The 17143-nt window shown below is 41.4% G+C and overlaps 1 protein-coding gene across 1 annotated transcript in view; it reads left to right on the top strand.

The window, feature by feature from the left end:
* The window catches only part of cadpsb (Ca2+-dependent activator protein for secretion b), a 152538-nt gene extending 136169 nt beyond the window's left edge, over nucleotides 1-16369 (top strand). The window contains exons 26-33 of the mRNA XM_063215474.1: nucleotides 342-497; nucleotides 855-1008; nucleotides 1225-1299; nucleotides 1453-1536; nucleotides 3232-3264; nucleotides 3860-3967; nucleotides 8035-8139; nucleotides 15010-16369. Of these exons, the coding sequence (XP_063071544.1) occupies nucleotides 342-497; nucleotides 855-1008; nucleotides 1225-1299; nucleotides 1453-1536; nucleotides 3232-3264; nucleotides 3860-3967; nucleotides 8035-8139; nucleotides 15010-15186 (892 nt within the window). The 3' untranslated portion in view covers nucleotides 15187-16369. The remainder of the gene's footprint in view (nucleotides 1-341; nucleotides 498-854; nucleotides 1009-1224; nucleotides 1300-1452; nucleotides 1537-3231; nucleotides 3265-3859; nucleotides 3968-8034; nucleotides 8140-15009) is intronic.
* The last annotated feature ends 774 nt before the right edge of the window (nucleotides 16370-17143 follow it).

Below are 17143 nucleotides of genomic sequence, written 5' to 3'. Positions count from 1 at the left end.
TGTTCAAAACTTGAGACGTTGCGTAGAGCACTGAAGACGTTTCGTAGACCTGAAGACGTTTCGTAGAAGACCCAAGAAGACGTCCTCTACTAAACGTCCCAGGTCTTCTACGAAACGTCTGAAGTTTTGAACGAAACCTCTGATCGGAAACGTGCATTGAACGAATCGTCCTGTCCCTAAAGTAAAGCGCCACATGACGGACCAATTCTGCCCCTCTCTGCATTTCTATTCACACATTGCTGTGTGCGAGTGTGCTGAGTGACCCTGTGTGGCCCTGTGAAACCTCTCCAATGCCATTTGACCTTTGACCTCTGACTCTGACCTGTGCTTGTGTCTGTCAGCAACGGCTCTGGATCATCGGAGGACCTCTTCTGGAAGCTGGACGCTCTGCAGACCTTCATCCGGGACCTGCACTGGCCGGAGGAGAGCTTCGCCAAGCACCTTGATGACCGCATTAAGACCATGTCCAGTGACATGATTGAAAATTGTGTGAAGCGGTAAAGGAAATTAATAAATAAAGGAAAATATGTACATTGAAATGACTGCGGTAGTAAAACAACTAGCCTGAATAACTGTTATATGTACTGAGAAAATATTGAGAGTAAACCAATTCAGTGAGAAAAAAAAAATGCATTGACAATCCATTTTGAAATGTATAATTTTTTACTCTTGTACTTTTATGGATCATATCATAGAGCATAGCACATTTATTAATCTTCAGTTACTGGGTAAGAGGAATAGTTATCATTCACAGTGCTATATGTGAAAAGGAACAGATTCAAGACTTTCTTGAAATGTTAGGAATATGGAAATTTTCCGCCGTTTCAGCGCATCTCTTCATACGTGTGTTTCAGCACCCGCATGGCGTTCGAGTCCAAGCTCACTAAAGCTAGCCGCTCCACAGACTTCCGAATCCCGCTGTCAATGTGCACTATGTTTAATGTGATGGTGGATGCCAAGGACCAGTCGGCTAAACTGTGTGCCATGGAGATGGGGTTGGGTACAGAGGTAAGTGCAAGATCAGGACGTTTTGAACATTCCCACTACAATGAATCTAATGGATGAAAAATGGATTAATGTATGAGTCAGAGAACTGATTTAAAACCTGATACTGGGTTGCAGCTGGTGAAATTGTGTTTTGTCTCATGTAGGTTGTATATTTCTCTACCACATATTTCTCTGTATTTTGATGACGGGAATTGTATTTTTCTGCCCCTCTTACAGAAACAGAAAGCTTCTAAAATAGATGAACTCATTGAATCCAGTGTCAAGGAAATGATCTCTCTCATGGTTGCAAAGGTATGTAAAAAGAATGGATCAAACTTCTGGCCTATCATGTGAAAACTATTGATTTTTTTTATAGATGAACAACACTTGTAATTGGGTGTAATTCTTTGACTTACGATGACATGAAACTATAAATGTGACTCTCTTGTTTGTTCAAATATTTAGTTTGTAGTTATTCTTGAGAGTGTGTTGGCGAAGATATCCCGTTACGATGAAGGGACACTGTTCTCATCTTTTCTGTCTTTCACAGTGAGTATACCACGCCACCCTTCACAGTCACTGGAACTCTCTGTCCTCCAATGGCTTTTCATTACCTAGAAATCAATACCCATTTCTGGCAACAAATGAAAAATTTCCCAATTTAGCACCCAAAGATTTCACATAGTATCCTGCAACTACCAAAGCAGTAAAGGGTGGCCTATTGGGAAGTAGAGGTCCACTTGTGCATACTGGACTATTATTAATGTCTCTATGGACAAGACCATGTATACGATAGTCCAGATACCATTCATACATGCTCATAATAATGTTGAATTTTGTCAAATGCTATTACAAATGGACAAGAAGTTACAGTGACATTTTGCACAAGAGTAATGCTGTCTTTGATTTTCCCTTTAGTAGGCTATTGCATGCAGCCAGAGGACATTAAAGTTTGCCATTCTGCTAATTATGGCACTTGGCAGTATTTACTATGTGTAGCAGGCAAAATACACTGGAAGTAGATATCACAATGATTTACAGGTGGTTCTCAAAAACTCAATAGTTTAAATACGGTTCATCACTGTATAGCTCATTTCCGGTCATAACTCAATGCACTTACTGTAGAAGATAACAGTAATTCAATACAGTTATAGGCTATTAATGTATTTCTTGAAGAAACATTACAAAATTGATAATGATTGAACATACAGTAATTTCTTGACATGGAAACTTTGAAATCTCAGACATTTTGGAGTTATTTAGGCCTTGTATTGGTAACAAAGTCACGTTAATAGAATCAATACTGAGCATGGTGATTTTGACAGTGACAAAAACAGCTTTTAATGGCAGTGAGTGGGTTATAGACTAATGTTATATACTTAACCTCTTCATGCAGAGCATCTGTAATAAAATTATTGTCACCATTGTATTAACCAAGTCTTAATTGGTTACCTAAGATTCTCTGTAATGTCATATCAATGTTATGATGTAGTAGTTGAATGTTTTCAGCCAAGAGTGAATAGGCCCTGTTGGGGCCATCTGCAGTAAGAGGCTACCCAGTATTGTCTATGGTTGGGAGGGCAGGGTTCTTATAGGCAAATAAGAAAACACAGATTCCTTCTACATCACTTGAAGTCATCTGGAATCTTGAGGGAAAGTCATCACAAGTCAATACATTCCACTTTAAATGTCAAGTAGGATACCAAGTCAACTTGTACCTGCCTTTCCCCAAAGATGGTATTGACAGGACGATGACCTCAGGTAGGCCTGCGATATATAAACCATCTTCTATTGAGTGTGTCTCAAGAGTCATTGTGTGTGACTTTGTGTTTTGTGAGCTGCCATCAAAAGCTATTGCAGTTGAAATCCTATTGATGGCATGGTTTTGCTACCAACACAACATGCAGCTGTCATTCAAAAATTATCGCCAAAATGTCTGAAACCTCAAAGTACCCCTTGAAGGCTTTGTCTTTTACAAGGAAATGAATTCTAAACTTGTTAAGTTGTTTCTCATTACGCTATGCACAGATATTAGTTGTTCTTAAATTCTGATTGATTTGGATTGCTATAATTTTAAATGGTTCTATAGCTCCACTCCATATTTAGAATAGGCTAATATGAGTGGAGCCCAGACGAGACAATAGGTTAGCCTAGCCTATGTAAGATGACATCAATGAAGACTTCTATGCATGGTTGTGCTGCCAGACACCTGTACTGTAAAGACAAATGTTTTTTTGATTTCAGGTGAAAGCGGCCTCAAAGTATGTGGATGTCCCTGTAAGTGGTCATGCCAGTTTGCCTTTGTGTGTGCCTACTGTCTGTGTTGTGTCTGGTGTCTTGAAAGTAGTAGTATTTACATATCTAACAGTATGTATTGATATTTTTTCCAAATGCTGGTGGTATCTACCATGTCTACCGTAGAACTATATGTCTTGATTCCAATTTGGCCACCTTTAACATTTATCATTTAATTATAATCATTTTTTAAATTATAATTAACAAACATTCAGTTGTGACAACTGCTTAATTTAAACCACATTAGCCTGCTAACACCTGGACTAAAGATTAGCTACTGTAGCCATCATGTTCGGTCATGGTCCGTCTGTTCACTGTGCATGACTGTGTCCCACCAGTGTTTGAAGCCTTTCTGTGTTGTCCTCCTTTCCTATTTTAACCTACCATCTGCCTACCCGGCAAATTCCTTTCATTCTTTACTTTTCACGTTGTCTTCTTTTTTATATGTTGCCAGCTTGGCCCGGACTCTCCGAAATAAAATATTTTTAAAAAACAAAAGTCTCAGTGCGGGAATTTTTTTTCCGCATTATCATACTAAGGCTGTTAACACTGTCTTGTTGTTGCTGACTTTTTGTAGAAACCTGGGATGGACGTGGCGGATGGATACGTAACCTTTGTGCGGCACTCTCAAGACATTCTGCGAGATAAGGTCAATGAGGAGGTGTACATAGAGAGGTTATTTGATGTAAGTAAGATGCCGCCACCTCCAAAAGCTCTACTATGGGAGGGGCCTATCCAAAATGAGGCAAAACACTTGGGCAGAGAGGGATAAGTCACTTGAGAAAAAGAAACAAAGCAAAATATATTTCGATGTCAAGAAACCGCAGAGTTGAAGTTTATCCTCTTTCTCTCTCTCTCGCTCTCTCTCCCTTTCTCTACCTCTCTCTGTCTGTCACACAATCTTACTCTCACTCTGTCTCTCTCCTTGCTCTTTACTATGAATGTTGTTAATCCCACTGTAGTCCAGTGTAGCATTTTTTATATCGCTTATGCCTTCTGTGTCCTGCGACATTTTTGCTGCAAAGCAAAGTGTTCTGCAATTTTGAAAATGGGATTATTCAGAAAGCAGCGCTCTCCCGTTAAACTAAAACTTTAAACTGGACATAGCCCTCCACATTTTTCAAGCCTGTTATATTCCTGACAAGCCTTCAAGTAATTGCATGCTTGGAATTATCAAGCAGTGCACCAGCTGTTTGGTGTTATTAATTAGTCGTTTTTTTATATTGACGAAAACCTGTTAGGGTTAAAGACTGAGAGCACTGCCCACTAGACAGAAATAATCCCTGTGCGTGTACGCTGATGTGGTCTTTGTTTTTTTTACTGATGTTTTACAGTGTGTGTGTGTGTGTGTGTGTGTGTGTGTGTGTGTGTGAGAGAGAGAGAGAGAGAGAGAGAGAGAGAGAGAGAGAGAGAGAGAGAGAGAGAGAGAGAGAGAGAGAGAGAGAGAGAGAGAGAGAGAGAGAGGTACAGTGTATGCTGATACCTCTGGAGTTGTGTGGATTATCGTCTCCTTGGCAGTGTGCTGTGCTGCATATATTTTATGCCAGGGCTTGAGAGTAGGATATTCGTTGACTATTAGTTGTGAACACTATGCGTGAGTGCATGTTCATAAGGTTGAACCCTAATGAACTGACCCTCAAGTGTGTGAGACGTGTGACGTGTATGATTGATGCGAGGAGCGCATACGTACAGTGTATGTGTTTCTCCAGGCTTTTACGTAGTTGGCTGTGCCTTGTTGTATTCATTGTGTATTCATATTTTGTGCTGCATGCACGTGGTGGAAATACTGTTATGTCCCGCTGCGTCTGTCTGCCATTTTGAGTGTCTGTGTTGCCTTGTTTCTGTTTGTCATGACACTGTGTGATCTTTTTTTTCCAGTGGTGCATGGTCAAGATGGTTGACTACTTGTGAAACTTCCTCCCATCATCAGTGTTGTGGGACCTCTGTTTTGTTACACTGACCTCCTCCTCCCCTTCTTCCTCTCCCATAATTCTTCTCAGTTCCTCCTCCTCCTCCTCCTCACCAGCTAATTCTCTCGCTCACCTGAACACATAACAACTCCCTCTGACTTTAAGACCTTCTTCTTCTTCCTTTTTTCTTTTCTCTCAACAAAGTGGAACTTATCTCTTTTGTCCTGCTGTTTTATCGCATTCTGTTGAGTGGCATGAGTTCGGATCAAATAATCTACCTGTGTACATCTTCTAGCATGACCCTCTGCTGAAAGCCCCCCTTTCTTTACACACACAGACTCAAGCTAACACTCTTACTAGCACCCACCACCAGCCTGCTCGACCTGCCTGCATGCCATGCACGATTCAGTGGACTATGTGAAGTGGACAGGCAACCCTAAAAAAAAGCACAAAAAAAAGAACATAAAGACAAATGCCAATAAACATGGATGATATGATGCCGATGACCATCTATTTCCATCAATGAAAGCACCAACCATATAAAAGGATATCACCAAGTTTAAGATCCATGTCATGCAAAGCTTAACAAACTAATCAACCAACCTAACAACCACCCAAATAATAAATCAATCTGATTTTTTTTGTAATATAGGCTACACTATGCCTGTGCAATGGTTCCACTTTAAAAGACTAAAACCATGAAATTCAGAATCTCTTCCAATTTACTGTACAATTCATTCTGGACAAAAGGCGCCAAACAAATATCGACTTCCTTCAATCTGGCACATTAGTTAACGCCCACAGTTGCCTCAGCCCCAGATAATACCAAGGAAAGGGTCATTCCTGCCTAGTCACTCCACAGAATCTTAAGTCAAAGATTGAGCCGCATTCTGTATTGTTATGAGGTAAGAAATCTCTTCATGCATTCATACATGTGCTGTTCTCTTTCATCTTAGAAGCCTTCAGCAAATTATTTTGGTTGGCCTCCATGCTTGGAGTGCATCTCTTCAGTGGCACATACAGATTAAAAAAAAGATTACGTACAGAAATGGTTGAAGAAAACAGTACACTCATTGTTGCCTGCCAGTTTAATTTGCACAAATACTCATACTCTTTCAGCTATGTCTTTGATTTCACTGCCTTTGGTTAATGTGTGTGGGTTTGCCTGATGATGTCATCCAAAAATATTCATTACAAGACGTTTGGTTCAGTTTGTCGAGTAATTATGCATTGACTTTACGTTTGGGCTTTGATTATTACCGTGGCCAACTCTTGACAAAAAATGTTGAAAGATGAAGGTGTTGTTTGCATTCTGTTATACTCCTGGACAAGTCAATAAACAACTGTAGGCTACCTCAATGGGTGCAATCATTATAGTTCCTCACATCCTATCTTGTTACTTGTAGCCTCGTGATGTTATCTCACTTGCAGTTGGGATGTTGAATGGGGTAAATCCCATCAAATGTTGATCTGCCTCCATTGACAGCAAGGAAATGTAACCCAGTAAGCCCCTGTTATAAACTAGCTGTTATGAGAATGACAGTCGTATCCGCAATGTATTGTTATGTGTGCCGTAAAGGCCCTGTGCACTGTCGTAGTGGTGCAGTGCTATGGTAGTTTTGGTAGTTTTTTCGGAGACTATTACAATGCACGCACTAAGGGACGATTTGTTCTCTCGATGGAGGCGGAGCCTCACTGAGGCAAGAGGCTACAAGCAACAGGAAGGGACAGGAGGGACCGTGATGTCTATGGGTGCATTCCAATATGCAGACTCCCGTCCTCCACTTGTGCTTGTGGCCTCACGTTTAGCTGTCGCCCCGCCTCCGTGGAGAAAACAATTAAGTTTCCCCGCTGTCAGCCGAGCCACTACAACTTTTAGGGGACTGTTCTTCATTCAACATCCTGATTGTAATTTTGATAAGAAAATTACATTAGAATTGTGCTTTTGTGAGATATTGAATTAATCTTCTGTGGTCGGTGACATCATCACAAGGCCACAAGTATGCAAGGGAGGATGGGAGTCCGCATATTAGAATACACCCTCTGTCAACACACATGCAGGGAGATAAGATGGCCCAAGCCCACACAAAACAGTGAAGTAAGGTCCTTCTGGCTTTCTGGCAACCTTCTGCATATCACTTCTCAGCTTAGTCTTCAGTGCCCTCTGATGGTGAGATCCGTTGCTTCTTCATAACAGCACTGTCTTGTATTCACAGAAATGTGATTTTTATTTTTTGCTACATGACATTTACTATATCCTTCTTTTGCAGATTCAAGGTCTTCTTAGTTGACAGTGGAAAGCAAGCCTTTTAGAGATCAGCACAGGCTAAAACTAATTCAGAATTCAGTGTGTGCGTTCATGTCCATGTCAACATGTCCCGCATATGTTGACTTCCAGTGCATTCAAGTGGATGTGTAGTGTGTGTGTGTCTGTGAGTGTTAACGTGTGTGTGTGTGTGTGTGTGTGTGTGTGTGTGTGTGTGTGTGTGTGTGTGTGTGTGTGTGTGTGTGTGTGTGTGTGTGTGTGTGTGTGTGTAACTGTATGTGCTATATCCTAAATATACTGTACATATTAGTTACTGTACAATTAGAGACATCACTCTCAGAGAAGATGAATGTGAGTGTATGTGTGTGTGTGTGTGTGTGTGTGTGTGCGTGCGTGTCATAGTTGCCATTTCCCTGTGTCAAATTGCATGCTGTTGTGACTGACTCGTCCATTCTCCATCAACGGGCATTTTTTATTTTGTCCTGCTTGTCCCTCTCCTTGCTCTATTTTGCGTGTGAGATGTCAGTGTGTGTGTCCGTGTTTTGCTGGAGACCGCTGTATTTTTGTGTGTTTCAGCAATGGTACACTGGGACCATGGACCTTCTGGGCAGGTGGCTTACTGAACGCATGGAGCAGCAACTTCACGTCTACCAGCTGAAGATCCTCATCAGGATTGTAAAGGTGACATCCTCAAGTTTATCAAAGGGCGCGCCCAACTTCTGTAGTAAAATAAATAACTAAGGGTGCGCAAAAAAGAAACTAACTTAAAGAAGAGGAAAAATCCGCACCCACAAGACGTGTTTCAGTTCTTAGGCCATCATTAGTGTTTGGCTTAAGAGCCAGAACACGTTTGCTTGTGGACATGGTGGTAATTTATAAATAAATCGGCTGAGCGATGAGGAGTTAAGACGCGCTGGCTGTAGCTCCTGCAGAATTTAACTTAAAATTTCATTTAAAACCAAACACATAATAGCTAAATTATTTATTTAGCTGTCTGTGGATTTGTGACATTGAAAGTGACGAAAGGATACCCGAAATGGGCAAATCAAAACCGGCTACCAGGACCGAATCGACTGAGGATGGAGGCCCAGCTGAGGCACCGAGCCGGAGTGGGAAAGGCGACCCCGACACAAGCACTCGAGGTGCGGATCAACAGGCCGTGCTAGCCGCCATAGCCGCTTTGCAGGAGGAATTAGCACAAGCCAAATCGGACATTTGCTCCAAGCTTGACGAGAAGATTGCTGACGTGAGTACAGACTTGAGAGGTGAAATTGCCGCGGTGAAGACGGACAGTGACAATGCATTTATTGCTGTACATGCTCGTCTTGACGGCCAAAACGATACTCTGAAAAGTTTAGTTGAGTCGGCTAATGCTAACTCCGATGTCGTTGCGGATCTCGAGGCTAAAGTTAAGGCACTGCAAAGTCAAGTCGACAAATTGTCAGAAAAGTGCCTGGACCTTGAGGGGCGGTCGAAGCGACAGAACTTGAGAATTGCCGGTGTTAAAGAGGGATTGGAAAATGGGCAAAAAACGAGAGACTTTGTTGCACAGTTGTTGACAGATGTCTTAAAGTTGGATGAAAGACCACGGATCGACCGAGCTCATAGGGCTCTGCGAGAGCGCCCGGATGATGAAGAACCACCGCGGCACTTGATCGTCAGGGTGCACTACTGTGATGCCTTCGACGAAATTGTGAACAAAGTAAAGCAGTTTCAAACCCTCACATATCACGACAGGCCAATTCAAATCTTCAGAGACTTTCCCCCTGCTGTTGTCAAACGTCGTGCGGCTTTCACCCCAGCCAGAAACCTACTGCGTGACAAACCGGGAGTGAGGTTCGGCCTTCTATACCCAGCCAAGCTGAGAGTTACGCACAACGGCAAGGAGACCACATTTACAGATGCGGTGAAGGCGCGGTTGTTTGCTGAAAGCCTGGTCGGTCGCGCTCGCACAACGCCTGAAGAAAGTGCCGACGGGGCGGAAGACGCGTGAGACCATTTGCACTGCTATGATCGCTATTCATTCCATACAGCCCACTTAAACACCAAGGTTATTGGGTAACCTCACCACTACTCTCTTACCTCCAGTGACAATTTCTTGTTTATTTTTATTTTATTTTTTGTTTACAAACAAAGGGAAGAGAGAGAGAAAAAACAAGTTTAAGTTTCAGAAGGTCATTTCTATTTTTTTAAGATTACACATGCATATATTGGCATTTATATCCTTGCTACTCTCTTACCCTCAGTGACATTCCTTTTTTATTTTATATTTTTTATTATTTTTTTTTTTTACAAAAGAAAAGGGAGAGAGAGAGGGAGAAAACGAATTTGAGTTTCAGGAGGTCATTTCTATTCTTGAAGATTGCACATGCCTATTGTTCTTTGTATCCTTAAGAGGATCCACAACATTTAATTTGATTTAAAAGTTGTTTGGTTAGGAATTATATAACTGCAGAGCTATTAGAATGAAGAGTTAATTACTGTTAGTTGTTCACTTAAGAGAGTAGACTCTTTTTTTTGGGAGGTTCTTATCTTGTACTAACTGTTAGGCTGACAATATCTATATATTATTTTATTATTATTAGTGTTATTATTTTCTATGTGTCTATATGTTTCTGAGGGGGGAGGGGGGGAGGGGGAGGGTGGGAAGGAGTGCTATTTAGTTTATGGTCATATGTACTACCAAATTAGGAAGAGGAAGGGACTAAGGTATGTCTTCATCCTGCCCACATAATGCATGCTGGGTCACAGCTTGGAAATATCTGTGGCAACTTAAATTTCTGCTCTTGGAATGTGAATGGTATTAATGAACCAGTTAAGAGAGGTAAAGTGCTTGCTCATCTTAAGTCATTACAAGCAGATATTATCTTTCTACAAGAAACGCACCTAAAGAACGACTCACATGGAAGACTTAGATGCAGATGGCTACAGCAAATTTACCATTCTAATTTTTCCCTTAAAGCTAGAGGTGCAGCTATTCTTATCCGACGGGGGGTTCCTTTTAAACAACTGTCCACTATTGCTGACAAGGATGGGAGGTATGTAATTGTTGTGGGGGAAATTCATTCCACCCCAATGACCTTACTGAATGTATACGGTCCAAACCATGATGACCCAGAATTTTTTAGAAAAGTCCTAAATTTAATCCCAGACATTTCCAACACTAACCTAGTCCTTGGTGGAGATTTTAATTTTGTTTGGGACACATACTTGGATAGATCCTCAACCATTAGAATAGAACCATCAAAGGCATGCGATCTCCTTAGGTCATACACAAAGAATATGAATCTTGCTGATGTTTGGCGGCTCTCTAACTCTTCAGGTAGGGAATATTCCTTTCATTCCAGAGTACACAATGTCTACTCAAGAATAGACTTCTTCCTAGTTGATGGCAAATTGCTGCCCTATTGTTATAATGCCAAATACCACAACATTATTATTTCTGACCATAGTCCAGTGTCATTTTCAATTAAACTACCTGGGCATTTACCCACCCAAAAAACTTGGAGATTCAACCCTGAGCTACTTACAAAGACCCAGTTCTGTGAATACCTAGAAACACACATAAAACTCTTTCTTGAAACGAATGATAAAGATGACGTTTCACCCACATTATTGTGGGAAACCTTTAAGGCATATTTCAGAGGTTGTGTTATCTCTTTCCAAGCATCCCTCAAGAAGAGTAATAAGGAACACCAAATAGAATTAGAAAAACAAATTAATCAGTTGGACAGGGAAAACGCTCAACAACCCTCTCTGGAAAAACACACGAAGATCTCTGCGCTCAAATACGAGCTGAATAAAATACTGTCTGATAAGATTAGCAGAGCCTTTGTTTTTGCAAAACAAAAACATTTTGAATTTGGTGATAAACCGCATAAATTACTTGCAAGACAATTGCGTAAAATTGAAAATGACAGAGCAATTCATAAAATCAACTCAGGAGCGGGAACTGCCCTGACTTCACATAAAGACATTAATGACAGATTCACACAATTCTACAAAAATCTATACACATCTGAACATAATGCATCTCCGGACGTGGCACAGTCATTTCTGGATAAATGTAACCTCCCATCCTTAAGCGAAACAGAGCGTGAGATCTTAAATGCAGACATTAGCTGTGAGGAGCTATTAGCAACTATTAAATCACTAAACAATGGTAAAAGCCCAGGCCCTGATGGGCTTAGTAATGAGATTTACAAAAAATTTGGACTATTGTTGGTTCCATACCTGCGTGCTTTATACACACGGTCATGTGAGGATGGTGTGCTACCCCAAACTCTAACTGAAGCTACCATCACTTTGCTATTAAAAAAAGGAAAGGACCCAGAGGAAGTGGGCTCATATAGGCCAATTTCCTTATTAAACACTGACCAAAAAATTCTAGCTAAGACGCTAGCCAAGAGGCTTAATGCCTTTATGGGCAAATTAGTGCATCCAGACCAAACAGGGTTTATTCCAAATAGAAACTCCTTTTACAACCTAAGACGTGTCCTCAATGTCATGCACTGTAGCAGACCACCCACACAAGACCTTGTCATCCTTAGCCTAGATGCTGAAAAGGCCTTTGATCGGGTGGAATTTCCCTACCTCTTTGCTGTCCTGGAAAAGTTTGGATGTGGCCACACCTTTCTGTCCTGGATCAAGCTGATGTATAATAATCCTTGTGCTAAAATACTTACAAATCGGACACTGTCTGCCCCATTTCAGCTGGGTAGAGGTACTAGACAGGGCTGTCCACTTAGCCCACTACTCTTCGCCCTAGCCATAGAGCCGCTTGCGGAAACTATTCGTGCACATCCTGGCATTCATGGCTACGACACAGAATGCACTAAAAACAAGATCTCTTTGTATGCAGATGACATATTGTTATATATCACAGAACCATCAGTAACCATTCCTGCAGTATTGGACGTGTTTAGCATGTTTGGAACCTTTTCTGGGTATAGGATTAATTGGGGTAAAAGTGAGCTGCTACCAATACGACTGGGAGACCAGGAGTGGCTTAAACAGCTCCCTCTACGGGTGGTCCATGACAGCTTAACTTATTTAGGAGTGACAATCACCAAGAACTACAATGCCCTTTATAAGGCCAATTTTCCGGCCTTGCTAAGAAAACTAGAACACAACATTCAGTTTTGGAGAACGCTGCCAATTTCCCTTTTGGGAAGGGTCAATGCCATCAAAATGATCTTTCTCCCTCAGATACTTTACCTTTTTCAAAATCTGCCTATATTTCTCACTAAATCTTTCTTTAAGAAAATAGACTCCATCGTTCTTCCATTTATATGGAACTACAAAGCACACAGAATTAAAAAGGAACACCTATGTAAGCATAAACCTGTTGGAGGGCTAGCACTACCGGACTTCAAGCACTACTATTGGGCTGCTGGGTTGCGCTCTATCGCACACTGGTTGGAGGATGCCCCTTCACCTTTCAATGGGTTGGAGATGGAGCGTGAAGACTGTTTACCATACTCAATAAGAGCAGTTTTACTAGCACCTGTGAAGGTCAGCAAAACATATTACAAGAACAACCCTATAATTCATGATACTATTAGGACATGGAAACAAATGAGAAAACATTTCAATCTTGGTGTGCTGTCCTCTCTGTTGCCTGTAGCGGCCAACCCGACATTCACCCCCTCCACCTTAGATGGAGCGTTCAATGTGTGGAGGGAGTCTGGGATAAGAAACATTGGGGACTTGTACATTAAGGGTACTTTTGCCTCTTTTCAACAACTCCAGGAGAAATTTAAATTACCAAAGAATCATTTCTTCAGATACCTCCAGATTAGGAACTATGTCAAAACACATCTCCCGGATTTTGAAACGGTAGCACCCAATGCTTTGGAGATCTCCATTAAAATGTTTGCCAGGTCACACTCCATTATCTCTCAACTGTATGGCACATTGCTGAGCATGAGTTCTCCCAAAACGGATGCCCTAAAAGACAAATGGGAAATGGAGCTTGGAACCCAAATACCTCAGTATGTGTGGGAAGAATGCCTTGAACATATACATGACTGTTCCATTAACACCCGACACTGTCTGATACAATTTAAAATTCTACATAGGCTACATTACTCCAAGGTCAAGTTACATAAAATATTCCCAGACATATCGCCATTGTGCGAGAAATGTGAATGTGCGGAGGCTACCTTATCACACAGTTATGCCCTATGTCATAAACTACAAAAATATTGGGGTGACATATTTAATTTCCTGTCTAGGATTCTGGAAGTCCAAATAATCCCAGATCCTGTTCTGATCATTCTGGGAATATCTGATGAGCTCTTAAAGCTTAATGTAGCACAACAGCGTCTCCTGTCATATGGTGTCATAACGGCCAAGAAGCTGATCCTTTTACATTGGAAGGACAAAGAGGTGCCCTCATTTAAGCACTGGCTTTCAGACCTGACCGACACTCTTCACCTGGAAAGAATTAGATGCATCCTAAAAGAAAAACTGAGAGAGTTTGAAAAAACTTGGGAGCCATTAGTCTCTTACCTTCATTCAATAACTGACTAATATGACCACAGCGTAGCACTCCTGGGGGAGGGTGGGACGGGGCGTGGGGGGGATAGGGGGGTTGTAGTCCTGTAGCTTTTGGAGCTGTTACTTAATCTCTTTACAGCGGGACACTGTCACTTATTGTGTTTTTGTTTTTATTTTCAGTACTTTTGTTATTGTCATTTGTTTTTATTGTCCCTATTTTATTTATAGATATTGTTGCTATACCTTTTTTGTTGTTTATGTATGTGTCAGACTTTTTCTTAAAAAGGAAACATGTAAATGTCAAACAAAGTGCCTTGAAAGGAATGTTTCACAATAAATATATTTGAAACGAATTTATAAATAAATCATAAGACTCAGCTCGTGACTGCGGATTTTTCCTCCTCTTTAAAGGGACACTGTGTGCATGAATACTTACCACCAGCATCAAATTCTAAGTATTCATTATGACTGGAAAAATTGCACTTTTCATACATGAAAAGGGGGATCTTCTCCGTGGTCCGCCATTTTGAATTTCCAAAAATAGCCATTTTGAATTTCCAAAAATAGACATTTTTAGCTGCAAAAATGACTCTACATGGACCATACTGGAAAATATTTGTTTATTACTTAGTAAACTTTCATGTAAAGATACAATTTGGCAATTGGAAGCCTGGTTTCAATGAGCAGCATAGTTGCAGTACCCTTTTTGACCATTTCCTGCACAGTGTCCCTTTAAAGGTGACATCCTGCAACACAGTGTCTCGCACAGACAACTGTCTGTATTGTATAAGTGTGACTAATTCTGGCAGCACCTGGATTCAGAATTCACATTCTATAAAATTTTCCAATTGGCATACTGTACCACAGTTATGATCTGTCTCATGCAGAAAAATGTGTGTAGGTTAACCAACAAAATGCGTGTAGGCTCACCTGGGTTCGGTTCAGAAGTGATCATTTATTACAAAATGTTGAAATTTTTTAAAAATTATTATTACAACTGATTTCAATGAAATGATATGCTGTATTGAGTCTATTTTTGTGACCTTACAGAAAAAGTACAGAGACTTCCGTCTCCAGGGGGTTCTGGACTCCACGCTCAACAGCAAGATGTACGACACTGTGCGCAATCGCTTGACCGTGGAGGAGGCCTCAGCCTCGGTGAGGGAAGGAGGCATGCAGGGCATCTCCATGAAGGACAGTGACGAGGAGGATGAGGAAGATGACTAGAGCACTTACCTCCATTTGTGCCCCCACCACCACCACCGCCATCACCTACGACACCACCACTACTGTCCGTCCTCTGACTCTGACCCCCCCACCCCCCATCCCCCACCTCCCCCTCCTCTCCCCTCTCTTAACCTGCCCTTGTCATCCTACCTACCCCCAATATCGCCCTCCTCCTGAAACCCTTATCACATTTTAACTTAGCCTGGTAACTGATGCATGTGATGACTCCGTTTACTCAGTCTAGCCACTCTAGGACCTCTCTGTTGACTCGAAACGCCCATGAAAAGAGCTATCTAATTAAAAAAAAGAATAGTAATTGTAACTGAGTTATAAAAAAAAGGTAAAAAATTTAAAAGTCTTAAAAAATGTCAACAGTTTAGCTGTGTCATGATATGAAAAATAGCACCAATTTCTTTGTTTTTTTTGTTTTGAATCATTGAGTTCGGAATTTCTTTCTATGTGTTCCTAAGCAATATGGAGTACCATTTGTTTGACAATGTTGCGTGAGACTATTAGGTGTGTCCTTGTCCAATGCGATACATATATGGCGCTTTGACGTACTGTTACATACATTTATTGTACATTGTCGTGAAGAAGAGTGCGTGGACCTTTTCTTTGTCTTGTCTCTTTTTAAGTGAATGCCAACTGCTTCGAAGCGGAAAAAGAAACCTCTGTCTTTTAGTTCACTGCTCTTCAGAGTAACCGTCTTCTCTCTGTCTGCACTTCCTCATGTGTATTCCTTTATGATTTATATACTGCACATTTCCTCCATCTTGTGTCAATGTTGCAGTTTACCACCAAAATAGCCATCTAAAACCGAAAAAGGTTGGTATTCCAGAAATGCAATATTATCATAAGCCATCCTATTTGAGATACTTTATTTTGTATTTATTTCTTGAAACATGAAAAAGCTATTGTCTTTGTCTGATTTTTTTCTTTCTTTCAAGCGAATGAGGGTTGTGCCATTAGTCTGAATCGCACTGTTGTTTTTTGTACATATGACGCTGTACATTGCACTCTGAGCCATCAATGCATGCCTGTGGGGTCCTGCCCTCCCAAACAAGCTTTTTGTTTTCTTCTGTGAATTAGCTGGTGAATTCATTCTTGCTTTTGCCTTATCAAAGCCAACAGTTGTAATATGCAAGAGCTGTGGCCTCTCAATAAAAATAACTGTACAAATACAGTCCTTCTCCTAGTCTCCGTTAAATTCTTAGTACGTTGACTTTTATGTATTGAAGTGCTGCCAGTAGATTAAGGATCTCACTCCAAACAGAGCATCATTTAATAGCCTGTACTGTTGGTTGTATGACATATTGTGTGACATTGTGTGAGCGGTTTTGGGAACATGAACACAATGGGCACGTTCGTGAGACAGCAGTGCTGCTTTCGTCAGGCAGTGCACATGCGCACTTTGCCAGTTTGATGCATTGTGGTTAACCAGAATGCGTCAAACTGGCAAAGTGTGCATGCATGCTGCCAAGCAAAAGCAGCACTGCTTCATCCCGATCGTGCCCTTTTTCTATGTCTTGACAAAGGCCCAAAGCAGAGGACTCAGACAAAGAAAGCAAATACAACAATTTAGCCTTGGTCTCATTGCAGGGCCAGCCCCGGGCTGGCCCGGACAAAAGGGGGCTGACGGTGATCTCATCAAAAGGGGGCTAGGTGCTAAAGATGGCCGCCGGGCCAGGTTGTGGGGCTAAGGGCCGATTTCCCTGGCCCGTCGAATTCGATGGGCCAGCAAGCACCGCCGAGGCTCGGAGGCGGGGTCAACCTCTGTGTAAAAATGTGGCTGCATGGGGGACTTATCGCTAAATTCTGGGCAAATTATGGTTAAGCATTAGTTTGGGGTGTTTGGCTTTCTTATGGCATAATTTCATAGGATGCAACCTTGGCACTTCTGTTTGTGTTTTTAAAGTTATTTAGTCAACATAACTTTTTTGTTGTTATCGGATCATGG

The sequence above is a fragment of the Engraulis encrasicolus genome, chromosome 14, assembly GCF_034702125.1.
Source record: "Engraulis encrasicolus isolate BLACKSEA-1 chromosome 14, IST_EnEncr_1.0, whole genome shotgun sequence".
Classification (NCBI taxonomy): domain Eukaryota; kingdom Metazoa; phylum Chordata; class Actinopteri; order Clupeiformes; family Engraulidae; genus Engraulis; species Engraulis encrasicolus.
Note: the sequence above shows the minus strand (reverse complement) of the source record. Positions and strands in the feature narration are given on the sequence as shown.